This window comes from Eurytemora carolleeae, unplaced genomic scaffold (assembly GCF_000591075.1).
Source record: "Eurytemora carolleeae unplaced genomic scaffold, Eaff_2.0 scaffold33, whole genome shotgun sequence".
NCBI lineage: Eukaryota > Metazoa > Arthropoda > Copepoda > Calanoida > Temoridae > Eurytemora > Eurytemora carolleeae.
In genome coordinates, this window is record NW_019396220.1 from 206,642 (window position 1) to 229,104 (window position 22,463).

Genomic DNA, 22,463 nt, shown 5'->3' on the forward strand with positions numbered 1-22,463 from the left:
TTTAAATTGTGGTTTCTCTGCAAAATTGATCGAGCATTTCTACTGCAAGAAAACATACTGGCATTATCAGAGTTGAACACTTTTAAACCTAGAAAAACAACAATATCTTTCACATTATTGATCAGATAAAGGTTTCAATGGTACCATTGTAAATCAGTCATAACCATCTTTGCAGGGAGGGACGTTATTCAAACTATCCTTATCATCATCCAGTAGTCCATCCTTGTCTTACTAGACTATCCTTATCATCATCCAGTAGTCCATCCTTGTCTTACTAAACTATCCTTATCATCATCCAGTAGTTCATCCTTGTCTTACTAAACTACCCTTATCATCATCGTGTAGTCCATCCTTGTCTTACTAGACTATCCTTATCATCATCCAGTAGTGCATCCTTGTCTTACTAGACTATCCTTATCATCATCCAGTATTCAATCCTTGTCATACTAAACTATCCTTGTCCTCATCCAGTATTCAATCCTTGTCATACTAAACTATCCTTGTCTTAATCTAGTATTCCATCCTTGTCATAGTTAAACTGTCCTTATATTTACTCCAGTATTCCATCCTTCTCTTGGACTTTCTTTCTCCATTTCATATTTTACTGAAGGGGGACTGTAGGCGTAATTTCAAGTTACCCTCTGTTATCAGATTGGCAAGTTGGATTCACAAGAGTCTCTTTAAACAAATCCAATATCCCTCGTCTTCGCATAATTCCTTCCATCGTGCAGGATAAACATTCCCTTCTTGTAGAAAATTATTATTATTTTTTCATAATTACAAATTAAAGGCAACTTTCCTCCCCCCCCTCTCTCTCCTTCTCCACTTAATCATTTCAACCTTTCTTATTCCACCCTTTCTTTCTTTCAAAATCGTTCTCTCTCGATCCCCAAACTACTCTTTCTTTATCCAAGAACCTTTCATGCTTCCACCTTCCTACCCTTCAAAACCTTTCCTTTTTAATTAATCCTTTTTTTACCAGAGAAACCTTCAATTATTCCACCCTCTGACCCTTCAAGACCTAACCTTCTCAATCGATCCTTTTTTTATCAGAATTAATTATTTCACCTTTTTAACCTTCAAGACCTTAACTTCTCAGAATATTTCTTTCTTTATTGGAGAACCTTTCAATTATTCAACCTTCTTATCCTTCAAAACCTTTTCTTCTTAGAATTCCTTTCTTTACCAAAGAAACCTTCAATTATTCCACCATCTGGACATTCAAGACCTAACCTAGTCTTTCTTTATTAGAGAATGCTCCAATAATCCCACCTTCTTACTTTGCAAAATATTTCCTTGCTCTTCAATTCTATCATCCAATTCTGTACATGGTAACCTATTGTCATCTGCTAACTATTTAATTTAAACCTTTAAGAACTTGACTCACAATACTAATAAAGTTTTAATCAAAATTGCGCAATTTGCCATATTTGTTTCAGAACATTGTTTTTCTATGATTTTACGCAATCAAAAAACGAAATCTAAAATCGTTGAACCGGGAAGTCAAAGTAATCCCACAAATTACACCCACCCCCCTCCCGTAGTAAACCATTTCCTGAAGAATTGGCTCCCAACCCGGAAGTCCCGGAAATCGTAGTATAAGTTCAACCCTGGAGTTCTCCCTTGTATCTTCAACTACACCATGTTCCAAATGTAAAAAAAAATAAAGATTTTGCAGTTTAAGGACGTTTTACTCCAAGTATTCAAGCTAAACCTTGAAACAAGGGTTTTCTTCGTGTCTACTTGTTTATTTAAAGGTTCGGAGAAAGCTGAAGTTACCGAGGAACTAAAAGGTTGGTGTTTGGAGTTTTCATGGAGACCAACGGACAGGTATTCTCTCTCTCTCTCTCTCTGCCTTCGTCTTATTCCTCACTATTTGTCCAACTATCCTCCACCCCTTCATCTTCGTATATATTTACAAAGTACTTCTTCACCCCTCTGCTCTCATACCAAACCTTTTTTAATTATTCTTTGATAAAACATTGAATATTTGCCTAGAAAACGTTGGAACAATAATCTTGGTTTAAACCCTTCTTAAACTTTAAGATGATACATTGTGCTTTCTGTGTTAGTCATGGTGGCGGTTTATGATTATACTTTCCAGGGTAACATAAAACCCGTCCGCCGTCCGTCCGTCAATTTTTTTTGGCATAATAAACCAGTTTTTAATCCAATTTATATATTTCTCCATCCCACTTGCCCCTTACTGCACCACTGGTAATAATAACAAAATTTAGTTAAAGAAAGAAAATACCAATAAATAGTGTATTTGAAAGTAATGAAATATTATTATATTGCTCGTCAAAATCGTTTTAAAAAATAAATATTTTTACAGTTATTTATTTTAACAAAACATAACACTCTTTGTCATAATAGAAAGCTTCACTTTTTCTGTTGAATTCCTGTTTTCTGTTTATCATTCAAACATGAATACCTCTTTTCTGTTTTTTTTTCATTCAAATAAAAATTTCTGTTTTCTGTTTATCATTCAAACATGAATTCATCTTTCCTGTTTTTCATTCAAATATAAATTCCTGTTTTCTGTTCTTCATTCTAACGTGAATTCCTGTTTCGGTTTTAAATTTAAATATGAATTCCTGTTTCAGTTTTTTATTCAAATATAAATTCCTATTTTCTGTATTTAATTCAAATATTAATTCTTGTTTTACTTTATTATTCAGATATGAATTCCTGTTTTCTATTTTTTATTCAAACATGATTTCCTGTTTTCTGTTTATTATTCTTGTATGCATTATCCATATATATATATGGCATTATCTAAAATGTAGTTAAGTTTCTCTATACTAATTCCAGGTTTATATTTTTTATAAATTACCCTAAAATGTAGTTATGTATACTTACTAAGTTTTAAATAAACTGAAGGAAACATTTAGTCTGTCATATATCATTAATCTTTCAAAACATATCGACTTTCAGTATAAATATACCAGTTTACACAAACCTAGGAAATACATAAAACAGAACAACCTGGAAGCATTATCATTAGGATAGTATGAAACATAACACCCTAGAAGCATAATCCTGGAGAAAAAAAAACCTAGAAATGCTAAAAATGCTATTAAAAAAACAACCTAGAAATATAATTCGAGAGATAAAATGAAACACAACACACTGTTGTAGTTCTCTATCCTAGTTCTCTATCCTAGTTCTCTATCCTATTACTCTATCCTAGTTTGTCTCCTAGTTCTCTATCCTAGTTCTCTATCCTAGTTTTCTATCCTATTTCTCTATCATAGTTCTCTATCCTTGTTTTCTATCCTAGTTCTCTATCCTAGTTCTAGATCAAATTATCTGAACCACGTGACCCTCGGTCCATCCAATAATATTAAGCAAATAGACAATCCATCAAAATTGTCACCATTAGAAAATTGACCACTGGTCGGTATTTAAAATTTCTTCAAACGAGGTGGAGGACGGTTTATTGTAGAGGGGTGGGCACGGGGGTACAAAAAGGGGGGGGGAAGGGAGGGTTAACCGGCTTTACAGATAAAAGATTTTAGACTATTCAGTATTCTTATGGACTATATTTTCAGTTAAACCTCCAAAGATACGTAGCCTGGATGTGAAAAAGTCCGCGGATGGAAGGAAAGTCAAGTTGGTCTGCAGAACCAAGAGAACCCTCAACCATGCTAAAATATCCTGGAGTAAGGACGGAGAGGAGATCAAGATCACTCAAGATATCAAGATCAAAAATAAGAGGTAAACATTTATATTTCTAATTTCTAAAACAGATTAAGTAAGATAGGAGAAGATTTAAAAGATTATCTTTACCCCAATCCATTTGTTCTGGAAACGTGTTTGCTGAACCTAATGAGCCGATAATTTCAGGTACAAATCCGTCCTACTCCTCAATCCTGTGAGGGTGGCCCACAGCGGGGTGTATTCTTGTGCTGTCATCAACCCAGCAGGCAGAGATGTCAAATCCTACAGTATCTTCATTGAAAGGAGATCACCTAGTTCTGTCAACAGCCCGGAGAGCGCAGAACATACTGTAGAGCACACTTCTTCTACTGGTACAGTTGCATCCTCAACCACTACCCTTACTACTTCTCCTTTTACTCCTAGTTCTACTTCAACCACAAGTTCTACTTCAACAACAACACCAACGACTACAACAAGATTGCCTCAGAATCCAGGTGCTAAGGTTTCCTGTCCTTTGAAGGGATATTGTCTGAACAATGGAAGCTGCTCGTATATCCCTTGGTTAGGAGAACTCAGCTGCTCCTGTGCTCCAGGATTCCAGGGAGCAAGGTGCGAACGAAAGACGACTTCAGCTCTTTACTCTTCTCTAAGTATTGTAAACACCTTGTGCTTGTTTGGAATTGGAAACCCGTATCATTCCTGTTAGGATGCCATCTGAGCTGAGAACCCGGTATTCTAATGTTGAATAGTTTCACTGGTTAATAATACCTGGAGAAAATGTCGTGCTTCCAATAATAAGGTATTTCTCCTGGTCTAATCTCTCCCCCTGCCAAACCTTGGACCAGGTGAAGATTCCTCAAGGCATTCATTCTGAATAGAAACCTATTTCTCCTCTAGTCAATTGTATATATCCGGAATAGTATGCTGTAAGTGATCTCCAATCTGGCTTTTCTTAAGCCTCGTTTCTCTGTTTTATAGATTGATATTATAATTTAGTAAATATCTTACATATATTATACTTCCATGCATTTTTATTCTTTATTGTGGTCTTAACTCTCAAATATTTCAAAAGAATTAAAGTTGTCATTCACCAGGTTGTATCCCCATTTATCCCCTTTCAAACATGATTTTCTTGACCCCTCCCCTATCTCCCCTCCCCCACCCCCCTGCAAAACAAATTTGAATTAGTCCTCACGTTAAACCAGGTGACACCCTCCCCAGATATTTAAAGAAAGATAATCTTTAGAAAATTCGATTGAAGGACGGATTGAAATATCTCTTCTCCGACTTCTCTCTAATCCAATACATAAATTCCATTCTTGAGAGACTTATCCTTACTTTTATCCTTATTTTTATCTCCGCTAAACCAAAATATTAGTATTTCTTATTCTGTATAGAATCCAAGTACCCTCCTGCTGTATACTAGCTGAAGTTGATACTGCTGTGAGATATATAATGGAAATAGTTGTAATACTAATTAATGATTGGTTAATTAACATTGGGATAGTTCAACTTATTGATCTGTCCAAACTCCAGGTCCAATTGAAACCAAGGGGTTTCATGGGACAAGCATTCTCTCACGCTGAGATTGTTTGCTCTGAATTCAATCTCTTATTTAAATAATTTCTTAATTACTTCACATACATTCTCCGATATAGAGATAGATAGATAGATATCATATTGATATTTAACATTAAGATATCTTGATTAGACAGATATTTGGATGGCCAAGATTTTAAACAACCACGGGGACGGCTAAGATACTAAGACATTAAGCATACATAGACTACTAAGATATTAAACCTACGTAGACTACTAAGATATAAAACCTACTTAGACTACTAAGATATTAAACCTACTTAGACTACTAAGATATTAAACCTACTTAGACTACCAAGAACTTAAACCTAATAAGACTAGTAAGATATTAAACCTAATTTAACTACTAAGATATTAAACCTATGTAGACTTCTAAGATATTAAACCTACTAAATATGCAATAGAAAGATAAATATAGTTATGATTAGTGGGAGGTCGTTTCTTTAATGTTTCATCACCTATTGTCGGATTGGAATTCAACCCTCTCTTTGTAACTCCCCTAATCTTTCTCCTATTATATGAGATGAGAATAAGAGAATGTGTTGAACCGCCCACCCACTTCTTAACATTGAACTAGCCCGCCTCCTTTTTATTCTATTCTGTCATCAACTCCTGTAGGAATTCTTGTCAATAGAGAGGTCTTTATATAAATTGCCACCGATCCCCCGAGATAGCAGTATACCACCCAATTTACTATGTTTGAGTACTAACAAAGGGTGGGATATGCTGGNTCAGAGGGTGGTCTCTAAATATCTAATTTTGACCGCGGAGAGATAGCTGTCATCTAAAGAGTTATGACTCTATTACTTTATATAGATATCAACATAGTTGAGTTAAACCGTGTTTGATCCTACCGGAGAACTGCTAGAAAGGTTTCCTATAATTATTGCGTATTCCTGAAGAAAATATAATTGCACAACGTGGTCTGGATAGGTTTTAAGGAAAACCAGTGCAGGTGGAAGGTTACTAATTATCCCGGTATAAGGAGTTTAGGGTACAAGCAGATGACCTGGAGATGCACCTGCCTTCTCCGTCCTAGTCCAGGATACGTCCTCACTCCACCTGTCCTCACCTGCTTCCTTTACACTTGTTGTGGTCATTTTATCAATATCATTTTTACTGTTCTCTTCCTTGTTTTACTATCCCCCCCCCACAGCTACCCCCTTCCACCTTCCCTGCTTATTCAAAACATCTAAGTCAACATATTTTAGGTCTTGCAAAATGATCAAATCTAGGTCTTTAAATTTTTCAAATTATGAATTTTCAATTTCCTTCCAGAAACGGTGGTTCATAATGATTATACTTCAACAATCTTTTTAATTCGGAGATTGGAATTTTTTAAAAATGTGTTCAGCTAATTTTTCTGTGTGAGGTCCTGAGCTGAGGTTGACCAATAGGATCAAATTATCTGAACCACGTGACCCTCGGTCCATCCAATAATATTAAGCAAATAGACAATCCATCAAAATTGTCACCATTAGAAAATTGACCACTGGTCGGTATTTAAAATTTCTTCAAACGAGGTGGAGGACGGTTTATTGTAGAGGGGTGGNTTAAATAAATTATAAAAGAAACCAAGTTTAGAATAAAAGACAGTTTAAAAGAAATAGTAGATAAATCGTGAAAAAAGGAAGTGTAGAATGAAATGTGACAGCAAGTGAAGTTTGAAAAACGGAAGTGTAAAATAAAATGTGAAAAAATGAAATGTGACAAAAAAGGGATAGTACAACAATCAAACTAGAGTAAATAGCACAGAAGATTCAAATTTTATGTTTTAAATAGGTACCAGTACAAACGTCGGACGTTACAAAGGTCGGACAATACAAACGTCAGACTTTCTAACGTCGGACGGGTACAAACGTCGGACTGGGACATCGGACAGGTACAAACGTCGGACTGGGACAAACGTCAGACTAGTACAAACGTCGGACCAGTACAAACGTCGGACGGGTGAATTTATAAGGAAAAACGTCAGACTTTGGTTGGGTTTGAAACTTACTTATTGTGATAAAAATCAAAGAAAACTGAATAAAGTCTCAACCCTTTGAAGGTAACACTGTATACACAACAGATCTAAAAGGAATTGAGTAATTGCCACAAACTTTAATACTTTTATGCCTATATCTTTGCAACCTGATGTCATAGACCTTTGTTTGAAATCTATAAGATCAAGCAGTTTAAGTTTGAAAGTATACAAATGTTAATACCATCAGGCTGCAAAGATATAGGGCTGAAAATATTAGAGTTAGCGGCAAGAACTCGGTTCCTTTGGGTAGATTTTAATTAGACCATTCGATAACAGGAAATACCTTTTTGAAAAAAAATCTTAAATTCCAATACATTTTTTTTCTTAGTCCGACGTTTGTGCTGGTCCGACGTTTGTACTGGTAAGACGTTGGTACTGTCCGACGTTTGTACCAGTCCGACGTCTGTACTAATCCGACGCTTGTACTAGTCTGACATTTGTACTGGTCCGACGTTGGTACTGTCCGACGTTTGTACCAGTCCGACGTCTGTACTGGTCCGACGTTGGTACTGTCCGACGTTTTTACTGTCCGACGTTTGTACCAGTCCTTCGTTTGTACTGTCCAACATTTTGTACCAGACCGACGTTTGTACCAGTTTGTACCAGTCCAACGTTTGTACTAGTCCGACGTTTGTACTAGTCCGACGTTTGTACCAGTCCAAAGTTTGTACCAGTCCAAAGTTTGTACTGGTTTCTTTCAATCATAACTTCTCTAATTGGAGAGTAGTTGAGAAAGAGAGGGAGATGGAAAGTGAGTAAGCTGTAAAGTCAGGGAGATGGAAAGTGAGGGAGATAAAAACGATGTATCTGGAAAGTGAAGGAGAAGAAAAGTGAGGTAGAAGAAAAGTGAGTGAGACGGAAAGTGAGTTAGATAAAAAGTGATTTATTTGGAAAGTGAAGTAGAAGAAAAGTAAGTGAGTTGGAAAGTGAGGGAGATGGATAGTGAGGTAGATGGAAAGTGAGTTCTATGGAAAATGAGTTCTATGAAAAGATAATTGGAAAGTGAGGTAGACGGAAAGTGAGTTCTTTGGAAATTGATGGAGATGGAAAGGAAATTCTACTGAAAGTGAGGTAGATGGAAAGTGAGTTCTATAGAAAGTGAAGCAGATGTAAAGTGAGTTCTATGGAAAGTGAGGTAGATTGAAAGCGAGTTCTATGGAAAGTGAGTTCTATAGAAAGTGATGTAGATGGAAAGTGTGTTCTATAGAAAGTGTGGTAGATGTAAAGTAAGTTCTACTGAAAGTGAGTTCTATGGAAATTGAGGGAGATGGAAAGGAAGTTCTGCTAAAAGTGAGGAAGATGTAAAGTGAGTTCTTTAGAAAGTGAGGTAGATGGAAAGTGAGTTCTATAGAAAGTGAGGTAGATGGAAAGTGAGTTCTAAAGAAAGTGAGGAAGATGTAAAGTAAGTTCTATAGAAAGTGAGGTAGATGTAAAGTGAGTTCTATCGAAAGTAAGGTAGAGTGAAAGTGAGTTCTATAGAAAGTGAGATAATTGGAAAGTGAGGTAAACAGATAGTGAGTTCTTTGGTAATTGATGGAGATGGAAAGGAAGTTCTACTGAAAGTGAGGTAGATGGAAAGAGAGTTCTTTAGAAATTAAGGAAGATGTAAATTGAGTTCTATAGAAAGTGAGGTAGATGTAAAGTGAGTTCTATAGAAGTGAGGTAGATGTAAAGTGAGTTCTATCGAAAGGGAGGTAGATGTAAAGTGAGTTCTATAGAAAGTAAGGGAGATGTAAAGTGAGTTCTATAGAAAGTGATGAATATATTAGTTAAGTAACAAGAGTCCTGTCTCAGATAATTGTCCTCTAATGTTTACTACCACCACCTCAGGAATGATTTATACCAATATCCAATTCCTGGTAAACTGATCCATTGTCTTAAATCATTCTAGTTCAGATCCTGTCCATTCCAGGGTTGAGAGGAGAGATGAGAGGAATAGTTATAGTTCTCATCTTCTCTATATATACCAGGTAAACTTGTATTCACATTTATTTAGGAAAACTAAGATAAAGAGATAAAAACTTAACGTAATCATAAGGATTCGTTCATTTTAGTTTAATATAGAAAAATATCATATATATTTTACCTATTTCATATTTTTGAGATTTTTAAATTTAACGAAAAGTCAATTTTTTTTTCATTCTTAAGATAAGAGTTTTCAAGTTTTTAATAAAAAATCTCAATCTAGTCAAGCTAAATAGGATTTAGAATATGATAAATGTGTATGAAAGAACACAACAGAAAATAGTTTTGTTTTTAAATCCCAATATATTTCATGTATTCCCTGCATTTCAGGGGTAGTTGAGTTTTTAGCTTATTCAGAGATATACACCGAAAATTAGGATTCTATATTTTTATCTTTAGAGCGAATCTAAATTAATTTTAAAGGATTAAAACAAATTTTTCAAAGATTCGGCCGGATTGGAGGTTTGGGAATAAAAAGTATAGATAAAAAAATAAAGATGAATTATCACCGCAAAACACTTTTTTCCCTAGCTTTTTGATCTATTAATAATATGGTGTACATAAAAAAAGTAGACTGCAGTCTCTGGGATTTTAAGTGAGAGATATTGAGCATACTTCTACGAATGTTTTTGGTACATTGAAAACAATAAAACCGTGGATAAGAAGACGATATATAAGCAGTATTATGTTTTTGATGTTGTTATAAAGCAAACAGTTTTACCAGTTGCTCTTGAAAACCAACTTATTAAGTGAAATGGATCTGTGAGTGTGTACACTAAATAATTACAACGTTTCATCTTCATGGGAATATTCAAACTCATAACTTGAATCCAACAATCTTCAACAGTTTTCCATGTGTCTCATTGTAATAATAGTACCGTTGGTTTAACAATGATTCTCACTGTGACTGCATCTAAGCCTTGTGAAATGCTCGAGAAAAAAAATATTTAAGTATACTTAGCATGGTCAGCTTAAGTTTAGTGTAAAACCACATTACTATATTAGACTCATGAAAAATACCATTTGCGGATAAAAACCAGGTTTTGGTAGACAGTATCTATCATTAGGAACATCTTTGAGGGAAACTAGTTGTATTCCTAACAATTCGGGTATTTAATGTATGTTCAAATGTATTTAATGTATGTTCAAATGTATTTAATGTATGTTCAAATAAATAAGGAATTAAAAAAAGTAGTGGGTTTCCGACTTTGCTGTTATTGAGCATGTAGAAAATTATCAGAAAGGAATTGAGTCTTTGGAACAAATCAAATATTTAAACCACAATATCTTTAAAACCCGATGTTGTAAACCTTTGATATTTTAAACTCAGATTATTTGATCTAACAGAATTCATAGTTTGAAATATCTAAGGTATGCAACATTTGGTTCCAAAGATAAAGTGATTAGAAAATCAGAGTTTGTGGCAAAGACTCAATTCCTTTTAAGATAAGAACATAAAACATAGAATCAAATTTAATTCTATGGTGATTCAAAGAAAGTTACTAATCCACACAATTAAGAAAAATGTCTAAATTTGGTGAATTTACAGATTCGACTTTATGACCTAGCAGCTCCTGCATATTGTTCTTTTCATGAGCGTACATAAAAAAATAATTTATCATCCAATTGCCTATAACCATTAATTTCTTCAATAATCTCTTTACCTGATTTCAGATAGGTAAAAAGATAATTTATGACAGTTGACGTACAATAATAATAGTTTATCTAAATTGTTTATATTTTAGCGCCAATGGAGATGAAAGCAGCAGCAGCAGCAGCAGTAAAATGGCTGCCAGCTCTGTCTCCGCGGCATCCTCATCAGCTGCAGCCAAGTCGTCTTCATCTGCAATGAGCTCCGATTCAAGCTCAGGCTATGCCTCCTCAGGGTATAGTTCTGGTTCCAGCTCAGGGGGCTACGCTGCTCCTGAACCTTATAATGAAACCAGGATGCATCCAGCTCATGATGAATATAATGGTACTTCATTTTTTAATAAATTTTTCTCCATTCTTAATCTCAACTCTAACAGATGAGTGTACGATGTAGTACAATGTACATTTGTACAATACATAAATAACATATTACATAATGGGTATAATAAGAAGTAAGTATTAAGCAGTTACTAAGTAATCATTAATTAATGAAATATAACAAAAACATACAAAATTAAGTGTTTCAGGAGAAAATATCTAAAAAACCTCCAAAAATACAGATGGGGGAATATTTCCCCAAAATTCTAAAAAATAAAAAAATAAAAGGAAAAGGAAAGATACTTATTTATTGCGTACATTACATTTAATATAACTGGTGGTGGATTATTAATGTACATGTAAGTGATCCCTCAATTTAAGGGTGCCATAAACAATTCACAAAATTAACCGCTACACCTTTTTTGCAAAAGCTAGGCATTTTTCTAACTGAACAACATTTGGCCCTGTTTTAGACTTTTAAAGCTTTTAAAATCACGTCAGCAGGATATAAACTTTCAGACAGAATACAAATCTGTGTCACCCAAACTTTAAAAATGTTACGTTTTCAATAATTTGTTGCACTCTTTGATTAAAGGGACCAATGTAGACACGGATCCATACAATCCCTTTAATTCACCTCATGTTAAACTAATAAAATCAAATAATATGTTTTTTTTTCTGAACGGTATTATGATAATTTTAAAGAAATAATGCAGGTATATCCATATGTATTAAGTAGTAATCTCTGTTTTTTGTTTGTCAAAACTAAGGAACTCCTTAATAGATTTGTCTAAAGCTCTTAGCTTGGTTTAAAATCTCAAAGTTGAGTGGGTTGACTTTTATAAGGAAAACTCCAGGCAAAGCTTGGTTTCCAAGCTAGGTTTCATAAATTTCACACAACACATATGCTTAGAAGCTTCCAAAAAAAATATTCAAACAATGTGATAAATCAATCTTAATGAGACGTATTTAGATTGTCAGTATGTTGGTGAGTGGGGAGACTGTGATCCCTTCAAGATGATCAGGATCAAGGAGGAGAGATTAGTTATTGGAGGAGCTAGCTGTGTTGAGAGAAAGAATATCACTAAACCTTGCTCAAGGAATGATCTTCCTCCAGGTTAGGATTCAAATATTAAATAATTTCTTATAACAAAACAATTTTATGATTTCTTTGATAAACCCGATTGTTATATCATTTTTGATAGCCAGACGTTTCACCTTCTTTCCTTGGCGGCAAATTACTGAAACTGAAGTCAGGGCTGCTTTTTTAATACAACATAATTTCTTCAATATTAGTGTTGATACGAAATGAACTTTAAATTACAGTAATGAATAACACTAATAATTTGACAAAAAAATTATTATTTATTATTTGTAAAAGTTAATTTAAATTGCATTCATCAAAATAATTAACAATTAGTTTAAATCGAATATTTCTTTCAAGAATTCTTGTCGATTGAGATGGCTGCGGATCAGTGTAGGTCTTGTCTTTGAGCTCTTTAAAAACTAGTTTAACCAATGTGTATTCTCATCTAAGACCTAAGAAAGACTTCCCTGCAGTCTGTATTCCAGGCTGATCAGCTTTAAAACTTCTTACTAAACCATCGTTCAGTTTGGTTGTTTGTGGTAGTTCATTATTAAAAATTTCATCTCAGACATTCCAAATTTCTAAAGGAAGCCTCGAGGGTTTTCTGAAGCTTTTGGTTCCCTTTCCAATGTAAGTGTTTTCAAAATAATTCTTGGAGTACTGGAAAAAATTTCTATCCTGGAGAATATTTTTTTCGCATTGTCCGAAAAAACAACAGCCTATATTTCTTCGTGACAATTATTGAAAAACTGGATATGTACACTGTACATTTGTTTAATGTATACAGTACATATCCAATTTAAATTGATTTTTTTGGGATTTTTTTTTAAATATGCAAGTCTCGGCAAACCCTATCCCAACATAAAATATGTTGGTTTCAACAAGTTACCAGAACTGTAAAATCAAGCATTTGTCGCCAAGACAAGAAGGTGAAACGTCCGGCTGTCCCGCAATTTGACACGACTACAGTTTTTGAGCTCCCAATGGGGAACTTGTCTTTAGGAATTCTGCAGCTTGTTGGAAAAGGCATTGAGTCTTTTCCACAACCTCAAATTTTCTACTCCCTGTATCTTTCCTATCTGATGGTGTAAACCTTTGATATTTCAAGCTTAGATTATATGATCCAACAGAATTCATAGTGTAAAATATCTATGGTTGCAAAGATATAGATATTAGATAGTCAGAGTTTGTGTCCTTTCCTTGAATATCAGCAAATGTCCTTAGTAGTAGAAAGAATTGGAATATACAGTGCACAATCAATCTTAGTCGAAGAGGGTTAAAGATTATACCGTACAAAGAGGATTAAACTATTTGTGCATGATAACATATAGAAGTGTAAACATCACCCATCATTTGACACCACTTGGGAACTTGTCTTAAAAAATTGAGATAAGTTTATTGGTAAATTTTCCAACATCTTAAAGGCACTGTTGACGAAATTTCAGATGATCCTCTTCTTATTGAGGGGCATATTCGATACACAACGGTACCCTTAAAACCCTTGTCTAAGCAAACCTTATCTTTATTTTTATAAAAAAGAATTATTTTCAATTGCAGTGTCTCGAAAAAAGAAACTTACCAAGGAAAAATACACTGTTAAAGTTAGAAAATACACTGATCAAGCTAGAAAATACACTAATCAAGCTAGAAAATACACTGATCAAGCTAGAAAATACACTGATCAAGCTAGAAAAACGACGATATCCATTACATTCTTAATTAGATAAAGGTTTCAAGGGCACTGTTGTGAATCAAGCAAAGTCTTATTTGAATGGAGGGTCATTTAAAATTACGTATACAGTCCCTTTAAATAAATATTTCAGGCACGAACTGGTTGTTGAACGAGCACAAGATGTGCGTCCTTGAACTTCAGAAACTCAAGAGTATGATTGAAGATCTTCACAGGTTAGTTTCTTTTATAAAAAACACTATAATACATTTTGATAGTCAACATATTCTAAATCAAATAAATTTGGAACATTATTAGAAATAGCTGAAGTTCCCTGCATTGCCTGGGAAATCTGCCCCGGGGTAACCATGAAAATTTCAGCTCATTCAGTCCAACCATTTGGCCAGCCATAGTTAACATATATATGAAAAAAGAGCTTGATTATATAGATATCATTAATATTATTGTATTTTCTTTTTATTACATTATTTTTAGATATATTGATTTGATCCACCAACGAGGACAAACTCTCTTCAATGCTTACAATGAGCTCAGAAAAAGGTAGATTATGATTATTTTAAAGTTAAAACTCGATATATTTTTAACCTTGATTATTATCACTCTATTTCTGCCCTAACCTTGATTTTTATCACTCTATTTCTGCCCTAACCTTAATCTTTATCACTCTATTTCTGCCCAAATCTTGATTCTTATCACTCTATTTCTGCCCTAACCTTAATCTTTATCACTCTATTTCCGCCCAAATCTTGATTCTTATCACTATTTCTGTTCTAACCTTGATTTTTATCATCATATCATTATCATTCTGCCCTAATCTTGATTTTTATCATTCTATTTCCGCCCTAATCTTGATTTTTATCATTATATTTCTTCCCTAATCTTGGTCTGTTTTTCCTTTAAAGAGACAATAGGAGTAATTTCAAGTGACCCTCTATTTATACATGGGTATATCCGAGTCACAACGGTAAAAGCTTTGAATGCGAGAGAAATTTAAGTTTTTCTTTTAATTTTCAGAATTAGAAACTTTCCAAGATAAAAACCACGATATTTTCCACATTATTAATCAAATAAATTTTGAGATCTTTAAATGGAGGATCAGAATGATAGACTCTTTGACCTTGATTTTTGCCTCATCTACACTTGATCTGTTTATCTCCTAACCTTGATCTGTTTCTCTCCTAACCTTGAACTGTTTCTCTTCTAACCCTAATATATTTCTCCTCTAAACTGGATGTGTTTCTCCTCTAACCATAATCTGTCCCTCCTGTACCCTTGATCTGTTTCCACTCTAACCTTGATCTGTTTCTCCTCTACCCTTGATCTGCTTCTCCTTTAACCTTTTTTTGTTTCTCCTGTACCCTTTGTCTGTTTAACCTCTAACCTTGATCTGTTTCTCTTCTATCCTTGATCTGTTTTTCTTCTTACCTTGATCTGTTTCTCCTCTAAGTTTGATATGTTTCTCCTATAACCTTGATCTGTTTCTCCTCTAACCTTAATCTGTTTCTCCTATAAGTTTGATATGTTTTCCTCTAACTTTAATATGTTTCTCCTCTAACTTTAATCTGTTTCTCCTCTAACTTTAATCTGTTTCTCCTCTAATCCTAATTCTGTTTCTTCTCTATCCTTAATCTGTTTCTCTTCTGAAAAAAACGGTGAATCTGGTTGTTTATGTGTTGTTAGAAAACTTAGTTCAATATATCGTATTTTTCAAAATAATTTTACTTGACCAAACTTTATAAGATATATAGTTAAATTTCCCTATCTACAGTCTAATTTTGTTTCTGACCTATAGAATTTCCCATATGTACTTGTCCAGGATGATATTTCATCCAAACCTTAAGTTTATTCTAACCTTAACATTTTGTTTCATTCCTGTACATACATAAATTAAAATGTTATCTCATGCAATCAAACCTATGAACAGCTTTTAATCAAAATGTTTGAAATCTCAAATATTCTGGCTCTTTATTTAGGTATGATTTACATCCTCTATTTTAATCTCTGGATTTCAGGCTTATGGATCTACGACGTGAGATCTCTATTATCGGGAGAAGAAATCATGATGCTGAGCAAACTATTAACAGGTAGGTTTATAGATTCATATATTCATAGGAGAACTTATTCTTCGATATTTTTTTTCTTTCTTTTTTTTTGAAAGATAATATTTCATTCATGAAAGCTTTTCCAAAAAATACATTCTTACAATTAACATTTGATATTTGTCAAACTTTTCAAAATATTTAAACCTTTATCTTTATCCGTTAGATCATATTTTTGTGTATCATGAAATAATTGATATTTGTCAAACTTTTCAAAATATTTAAACCTTTATCTTTATCCGTTAGATCATATTTTTGTGTATCATGAAATAAAATTCCTCTTCTCAAAGTATGAAATCATACATTTTCTCCCTCTCATGAAAAATACTTTTTTAAAGAATAGAGGAAAATCCCTGATATTTCACCGGAGGATGTATGTATAAAAACCCTATAGTGTATTCAAGATTAGGTTCAGAATTGGAGAAAATAAGAGACATTTGAAAACCCGTGGTTTATCCAAGTGGTTTATCCAAGTGGTTTAGGTTAAAAGATTGGAGAAAGATCGAATATTGTCTAAACTGTGGTTTCACTGAAGGACTAGAGAAAGGATGACATTTGAAAACCCGTGGTTTATCCAGGTGGTTTAGGTTAAAAGATTGGAGAAAGATTGAATATTGTCTAAACTGTGGTTTCACTGAAGGACTAGAGAAAGGATGACATTTGTAAACCCGAGGCTTATCTAAGGCTTACATTTAGGATTGGAGAAAAGATGAGAAAGGAACTGAGTTATTGCCACAAACACTTATTTTCTAATCCCTATATCTTTCCAACCAAATGTTTTAGACCTTTTATACTTCAAACTATAAATTCTGTTAAATCAAATAATCTAAGTTTGAAATGCAACAATTCTGTTTCTTTGTAAAACCGTTGTTCAGGTTCAGGCTTGAAGAAAAAGAAGACAGTTGAAAGGCCCATGAGATATCCAAGGTTAAGATTAAGGATTGAAAAAAAGAGGAGACAGTTAAAAGACCCCTAGGATATCCAAGGTTTAGGTTAAGGATTGGAGAAAAGAGGAGACAGTTGAAAGAACCCTGGAATATCCAAGGTTTAGGTTAAGGATTGGAGAAAAGATGAGACAGTTGAAAGAACCCTGGAATATCATAGGTTTAGGTTAAGGATTGGAGAAAAGAGATGACAGTTGAAAGAACCCTGGAATATCAAAGGTTTAGGTTAAGGATTTGAGAAAAGAGGAGACAGTTGAAAGAACCCTGGAATATCCAAGGTTTAGGTTAAGGATTGGAGAAAAGAGGAGACAGTTGAAAGAACCCTGGAATATCAAAGGTTTAGGTTAAGGATTGGAGAAAAGAGACAGTTAAAAGAACCCTGAAATATCAAAGGTTTAGGTTAAGGATTGGAGAAAAGAGGAGACAGTTGATAGAACCCTGGAATAACCAAGGTTTAGGTTAAGGATTGTAAAAAGAATGATTTATTGTTTAAACCTTGATGTATTTTCTAAAACCTTCATGTTTCCTGGGTTTAATTTTAGGATTGGAGAAAAGAGAATATATCTGTAAAAACCTTCGTGTCTCCTGGGTATGGTTTCAGGATTGGAGACAAGAGGAGAAATTTGTATAAATCCAGAAATATTCTAGATTGAGGAAGGAGGTTGAGGATTGGAAGAATAAATCCAACAAGATGCAGATGGATCTAAACCAGCTCAAGGCTCAGTATAAGGGTATGGAAATCAAGGTATATACAGAAACCCTAGGTACTTTATCTAGGTGCAGAATGAAGATTGTATTTAATCATTAAAAACTAGGAATACATTTGACAACCTACTTCTTGTAAAAATTATCACAAAATACTCATAGTTCTTCCTAAATTTCGTTCAGATTTAGATAATTTCAATATAAATCTTTTTATATTCGAAAATCGAAAGCACAAACAATGGTAGGACATATTTTAGAAATGCAAGGACATATTTTTTTTCAAGAGTTTTTCTTCTAAAATTAGATTGAATGCCGCAAAATATATAAAGAATTAAAGACGATATTTGAATCATCTCATAACTGTTATGTTTCGTTTACCATCCTGTATATAAGAATTTATTTGACTAGGTTAAGAACTCTAAACTGAAGAACGATGAACTAGCCAAGAAGAAGGAAATCTTAACATCTGAGCTCTCAACTCTTAATGCACAGTTTACAGAAGTCAGTACTGAGAACAGGTTTGACAAATATAGAAACTAAATAAACAAACTTTAAAGAAATTTTATAATTTAAGTATATATGAATTATCTTTGAAGATCTCATTAATAATCTATATATTTTCAATCTATATTGAAGAACATAAATAACTGTAAATTCTTGAGTTTACGTTTTAAAAAATATATAAAAAAAATTATTCGGGTAGGGCCCAGGAGCTTGATATATATTCTATATGTATAGTATCTTGATATCCGTGTACTGTATGGAGCTTAATATCCCTGGACTGTATAGAAGCTTGATATCCATGTACCATATAAGAGCTAGCTCTTTATCTAGTTACTGGACGTACCTGTGGACCGTATATGAGCTTAATATCCGTGTACAGCATATGGAGTTTGATCCCCATGGACTATAAAGAAGCTTATATCCGTATATTGTATAGGATCTTGATATCCGTATACTGTATTTAGCTTGATATCCACATACAATAACGGATCTTGATATCCGTATATAATATAGTATCTTGATATCCTATACTGTATAGAATCTTAATATTAGTATTCTTCATAGGATCTTTTTATCCGTATACTGTATACCATCTTGATATCCATATACTGTATAGGATCTTGATATCCGTATACTGTATAGGATCTTGATATCGGTATACTGTCAAGGATCATGATATCGGTACACTGTATACGATCTTGATATCCTTATACTGTATACCATCTTGATATCCGTATACTGTATAGGATCTTAATATCCGTATATTGTATAGGTCTTGATATTGGTATACTGTCAAGGATCTTGATATCGGTATACTGTATAAGATCTTGATATCCGTATATTGTATAGGATCTTGATATCTGTACACTGTAAAGGATCTTGATATCGGCATACTGTATGCCATCTTGATATCCGTAAGTGTATAGGGTAGGGTATCCATATATTATATAGGAGCTTGATATTAATGTACAATAGGAATCTGAAAACCCATCTACTGGATTCTGAGAGGTATAAGGAAGAACTCCGAGAACTTCTTGCTGCCATCTCTGCTCTTGAAATTAAAATCTCCAAGACCAAGGCCGAGATATCTAAGACCAAGTCAGATTTGAACAAGTGCAAGATGGATAATGCTATGCCTAAAGGATACAAAGGAGCTCCTAAGTTTAACAAGGATACAAAGGTAAATTTGAAATGATTTCTGAACTGCAATCTTACCCAGAAACAATTACCAAATATCAAGTATACCATGAAGTAATTTTTGGGAAAATCTATAAAAAAAACGTTTCTCCTCTAAGTAAGGACTTAAACTGTCTAGTCTCGCGGACAGAAACCGGTTTTTAGAAGATTAAGTTATATTAGCAACTATCTTAATTCTAAAGTCGTCCAAAATTCATGGGGTGAAAATTTGAAACTCCAACTGAGCCCAGAAGTGATATCGAACTTTTCAACGGTTGTTTAACTAGTGTCTTTATCTCTGCAAACTATCTTACATCGATCCAGCAAGTGAATATTTTGTACGTAAAGAATACTGGGTCCACTACACACTGGTTACCCCAGACCGGCTGGTTTAACGAAAAGACATAAACAGTAGCACACTTAATCAGTAAATCCTTGTAGCGATTCGAATCATGCAATGATTGGACTGATGTGATGTATGAAATTGCGTTTTGAGAAGTAAAATTTCTTGTGACATAATGATACACACATATTCATGAACACATCTTTGTAGAGAATGACTGAGCTTTTCTGAAACAAAAGTTGTCCGTGAAGCTATATTTTAAAATGCAACTCTGTACTGATTAATAAAACTAATGTACTTACTATGGTATTGTTCAGGTGAACCTGGACATGAGTATGTGGATTACCCATAATATCACTAAGGAGGAGGGCGAGGTTTATAAACCTGAAATTAAGTATGGAGTAGATCCTGCATATCATCCCAAATATGCTCCTGCTACACCTAAGTATACTTCTCCTAAATATGAAGCACCTAAGTATGAAGAGCCAAAATATGAAGAACCAAAGTATGAAGAGCCTAAGTATGAAGAACCAACCACTGTAGCACCTGCTTATGAAAAACCCAAGTATGAAACTGAAGCACCAAAGTATGAAGCACCAAAGTATGAAGCACCAAAGTACGAAGCACCATCAACTGAAGCACCTAAATATGAGGAACCCAAATATGAAACTGAGGCACCAAAGTATGAAGCACCAGCAACTGAAGCACCTAAATACGAAGAGCCCAAATATGAAACTGAGGCACCAAAGTATGAGGCACCAAAGTATGAAGCACCAGCAACTGAAGCACCTAAATATGAGGAACCCAAATATGAAACTGAGGCACCAAAGTACGAGGCACCACCAACTGAAGCACCAAAATATGAGGAACCCAAGTATGAAGAACCTAAATATGAAGAACCAAAGTATGAAGCACCCCAGCCAGAAGCTCCTAAATATGAGGAACCCAAATACGAAGAACCTAAATATGAAGAACCCAAGTATGAGGAACCAAAATATGAAGAACCCAAGTATGAGGAACCAAAATATGAGGCACCAGCAGAGAAATACTAAGCAATAAGATGCCTGTTTAAAAAAGAGAGGTCAATATAGCAGAATGTCAGGTTTAGTAAAGATTTCAAAATGTAATTCTATCATAACATATTTCAACTCCAGTATTTGTAAAATATATTTAATATTTTTGTGGATATTTCTATTGTTAGCAATAAATTTATATTGTCAATTTACTAAAAAATTCCAACAACTTTTTATAGTTTTTTATGACAACATGATAAGAACCAATTTCATAAGTCGTATGTAGCCTCTCCAAACATACCTGTTCTATTGTTTGTTAAAGGGAGTGTTCGCGAAAAATGAAAGGGGGTATAGGCTTAATGCGATAAAAAAGCGCTTTTGATCGCTACTAATCTTACTTCTATCAGTTGCGTCTGTAAGGAGAAAATTGTTAAAGACGTTTCATACCCAAGAACGTAGCGCCCATACAAATTCGGAAAGANCCCTTTAATGTTCCTTGTATCATGTATGCTGTTCTCTATTTAAATGTTAGCTAACTCAATGTTACTCTTCTTTCTTCTTTTTATGTACACTGTAAAAGTAACATAGAAAAGTATGGTATTCAAGAAAAGACATTTTTAAATATTTCTTTACATATATATATAAAGCTACATTTAAATTTTTTTTTGTTTTTTTTTCAGATAAGGATGCCAAGTTTTTTAGTCTTTAATCATTAATTTTGACTCTTTTTGAGTCATTTAAGCCCCTGATAAGAACAATAGTCAAATACAATCAATTCATTTAACTAAAACTACAAACACGAAAAAATAACGGCTAAAATAGCTGGCAAAAAAAAGCTTTTAACTGACAAATACTTTCATTTGTCAGGTTTTGAATTCATTCCTTTTATAAACTTACTTCCCCTGACCTTAACTTTTCCAAATGATACGATCAAATTTCAAAGGGATACACAGTACACACTTTATCGTCGTGGTTTTTATATCTGCGCAACTTTGGAAGAACATCAGATTTGGATCTTTTTTAAAGATCCCTTATTCCATCGGTCTGAAATGAACGAGAGGTTGAGTGATTACTTGAAAGGTTGCGTGACTAAATAAACACCATTTTCGAAGTTTCGTGATTCCAAGAGAAAATATCAAAGCCAAGCGAGCCAGAAGAAAATGTCATGGTCAAATCAGAAACCACATTAATTCGGAGGTCGAAGAATATCAGGGTGGATCAGGGAGGTATTGACAGCTGATGTTTTCTATATCCCAGGTCTTAAACTTAAAGGGAGTGTTCGCGAAAAATGAAAGGGGGTATAGGCTTAATGCGATAAAAAAGCGCTTTTGATCGCTACTAATCTTACTTCTATCTGTTGCGTCTATAAGGAGAAAATTGTTAAAGACGTCTCATACCGAAGAACGTAGCTACCATACAAATTGAGAAAATTGCAACATACGACTTAGACCGTAAAAAAATCAATTTAATTTCAAACAAATCATTCAGATATTACCACCTATAGTCATCGATTATCTTTCGCCACATTTGTATATATTTGATATTTCATAATATGTTTTAATTGTTATGATCTGAGAGTTACTTATAAAAACATTTATTCCTGTTACGAGGATTTTTGGTAATGAAGACGACATTTTCATATTTTCCAGGAATGTTCGAAAACAAGTTGTAAGCTAAATAT

The 22,463-nt window shown here is 33.9% G+C and overlaps 2 protein-coding genes across 2 annotated transcripts; both read left to right on the plus strand.

Annotated features, from left to right (window-relative positions):
- Positions 1-2,074: 2,074 nt before the first annotated feature.
- LOC111698499 (pro-neuregulin-1, membrane-bound isoform) lies at positions 2,075-4,702 on the plus strand. The gene is made up of 3 exons (XM_023468853.1): positions 2,075-2,105; positions 3,555-3,720; positions 3,850-4,702. Exons 1-3 carry the CDS (start codon positions 2,075-2,077, stop codon positions 4,367-4,369), a joined length of 717 nt encoding a protein of 238 aa, XP_023324621.1. The 3' UTR covers positions 4,370-4,702.
- Positions 4,703-9,149: 4,447 nt separating this feature from the next.
- On the plus strand, positions 9,150-20,990 carry LOC111698521 (fibrous sheath CABYR-binding protein). The gene is made up of 10 exons (XM_023468876.1): positions 9,150-9,258; positions 10,999-11,228; positions 12,195-12,338; positions 14,132-14,213; positions 14,473-14,538; positions 16,011-16,082; positions 17,690-17,786; positions 18,155-18,264; positions 19,226-19,430; positions 20,087-20,990. The coding sequence occupies exons 1-10, from the start codon at positions 9,215-9,217 to the stop codon at positions 20,819-20,821; spliced, it is 1,785 nt and encodes a 594-aa protein (XP_023324644.1). The 5' UTR covers positions 9,150-9,214; the 3' UTR covers positions 20,822-20,990.
- Positions 20,991-22,463: the final 1,473 nt, after the last annotated feature.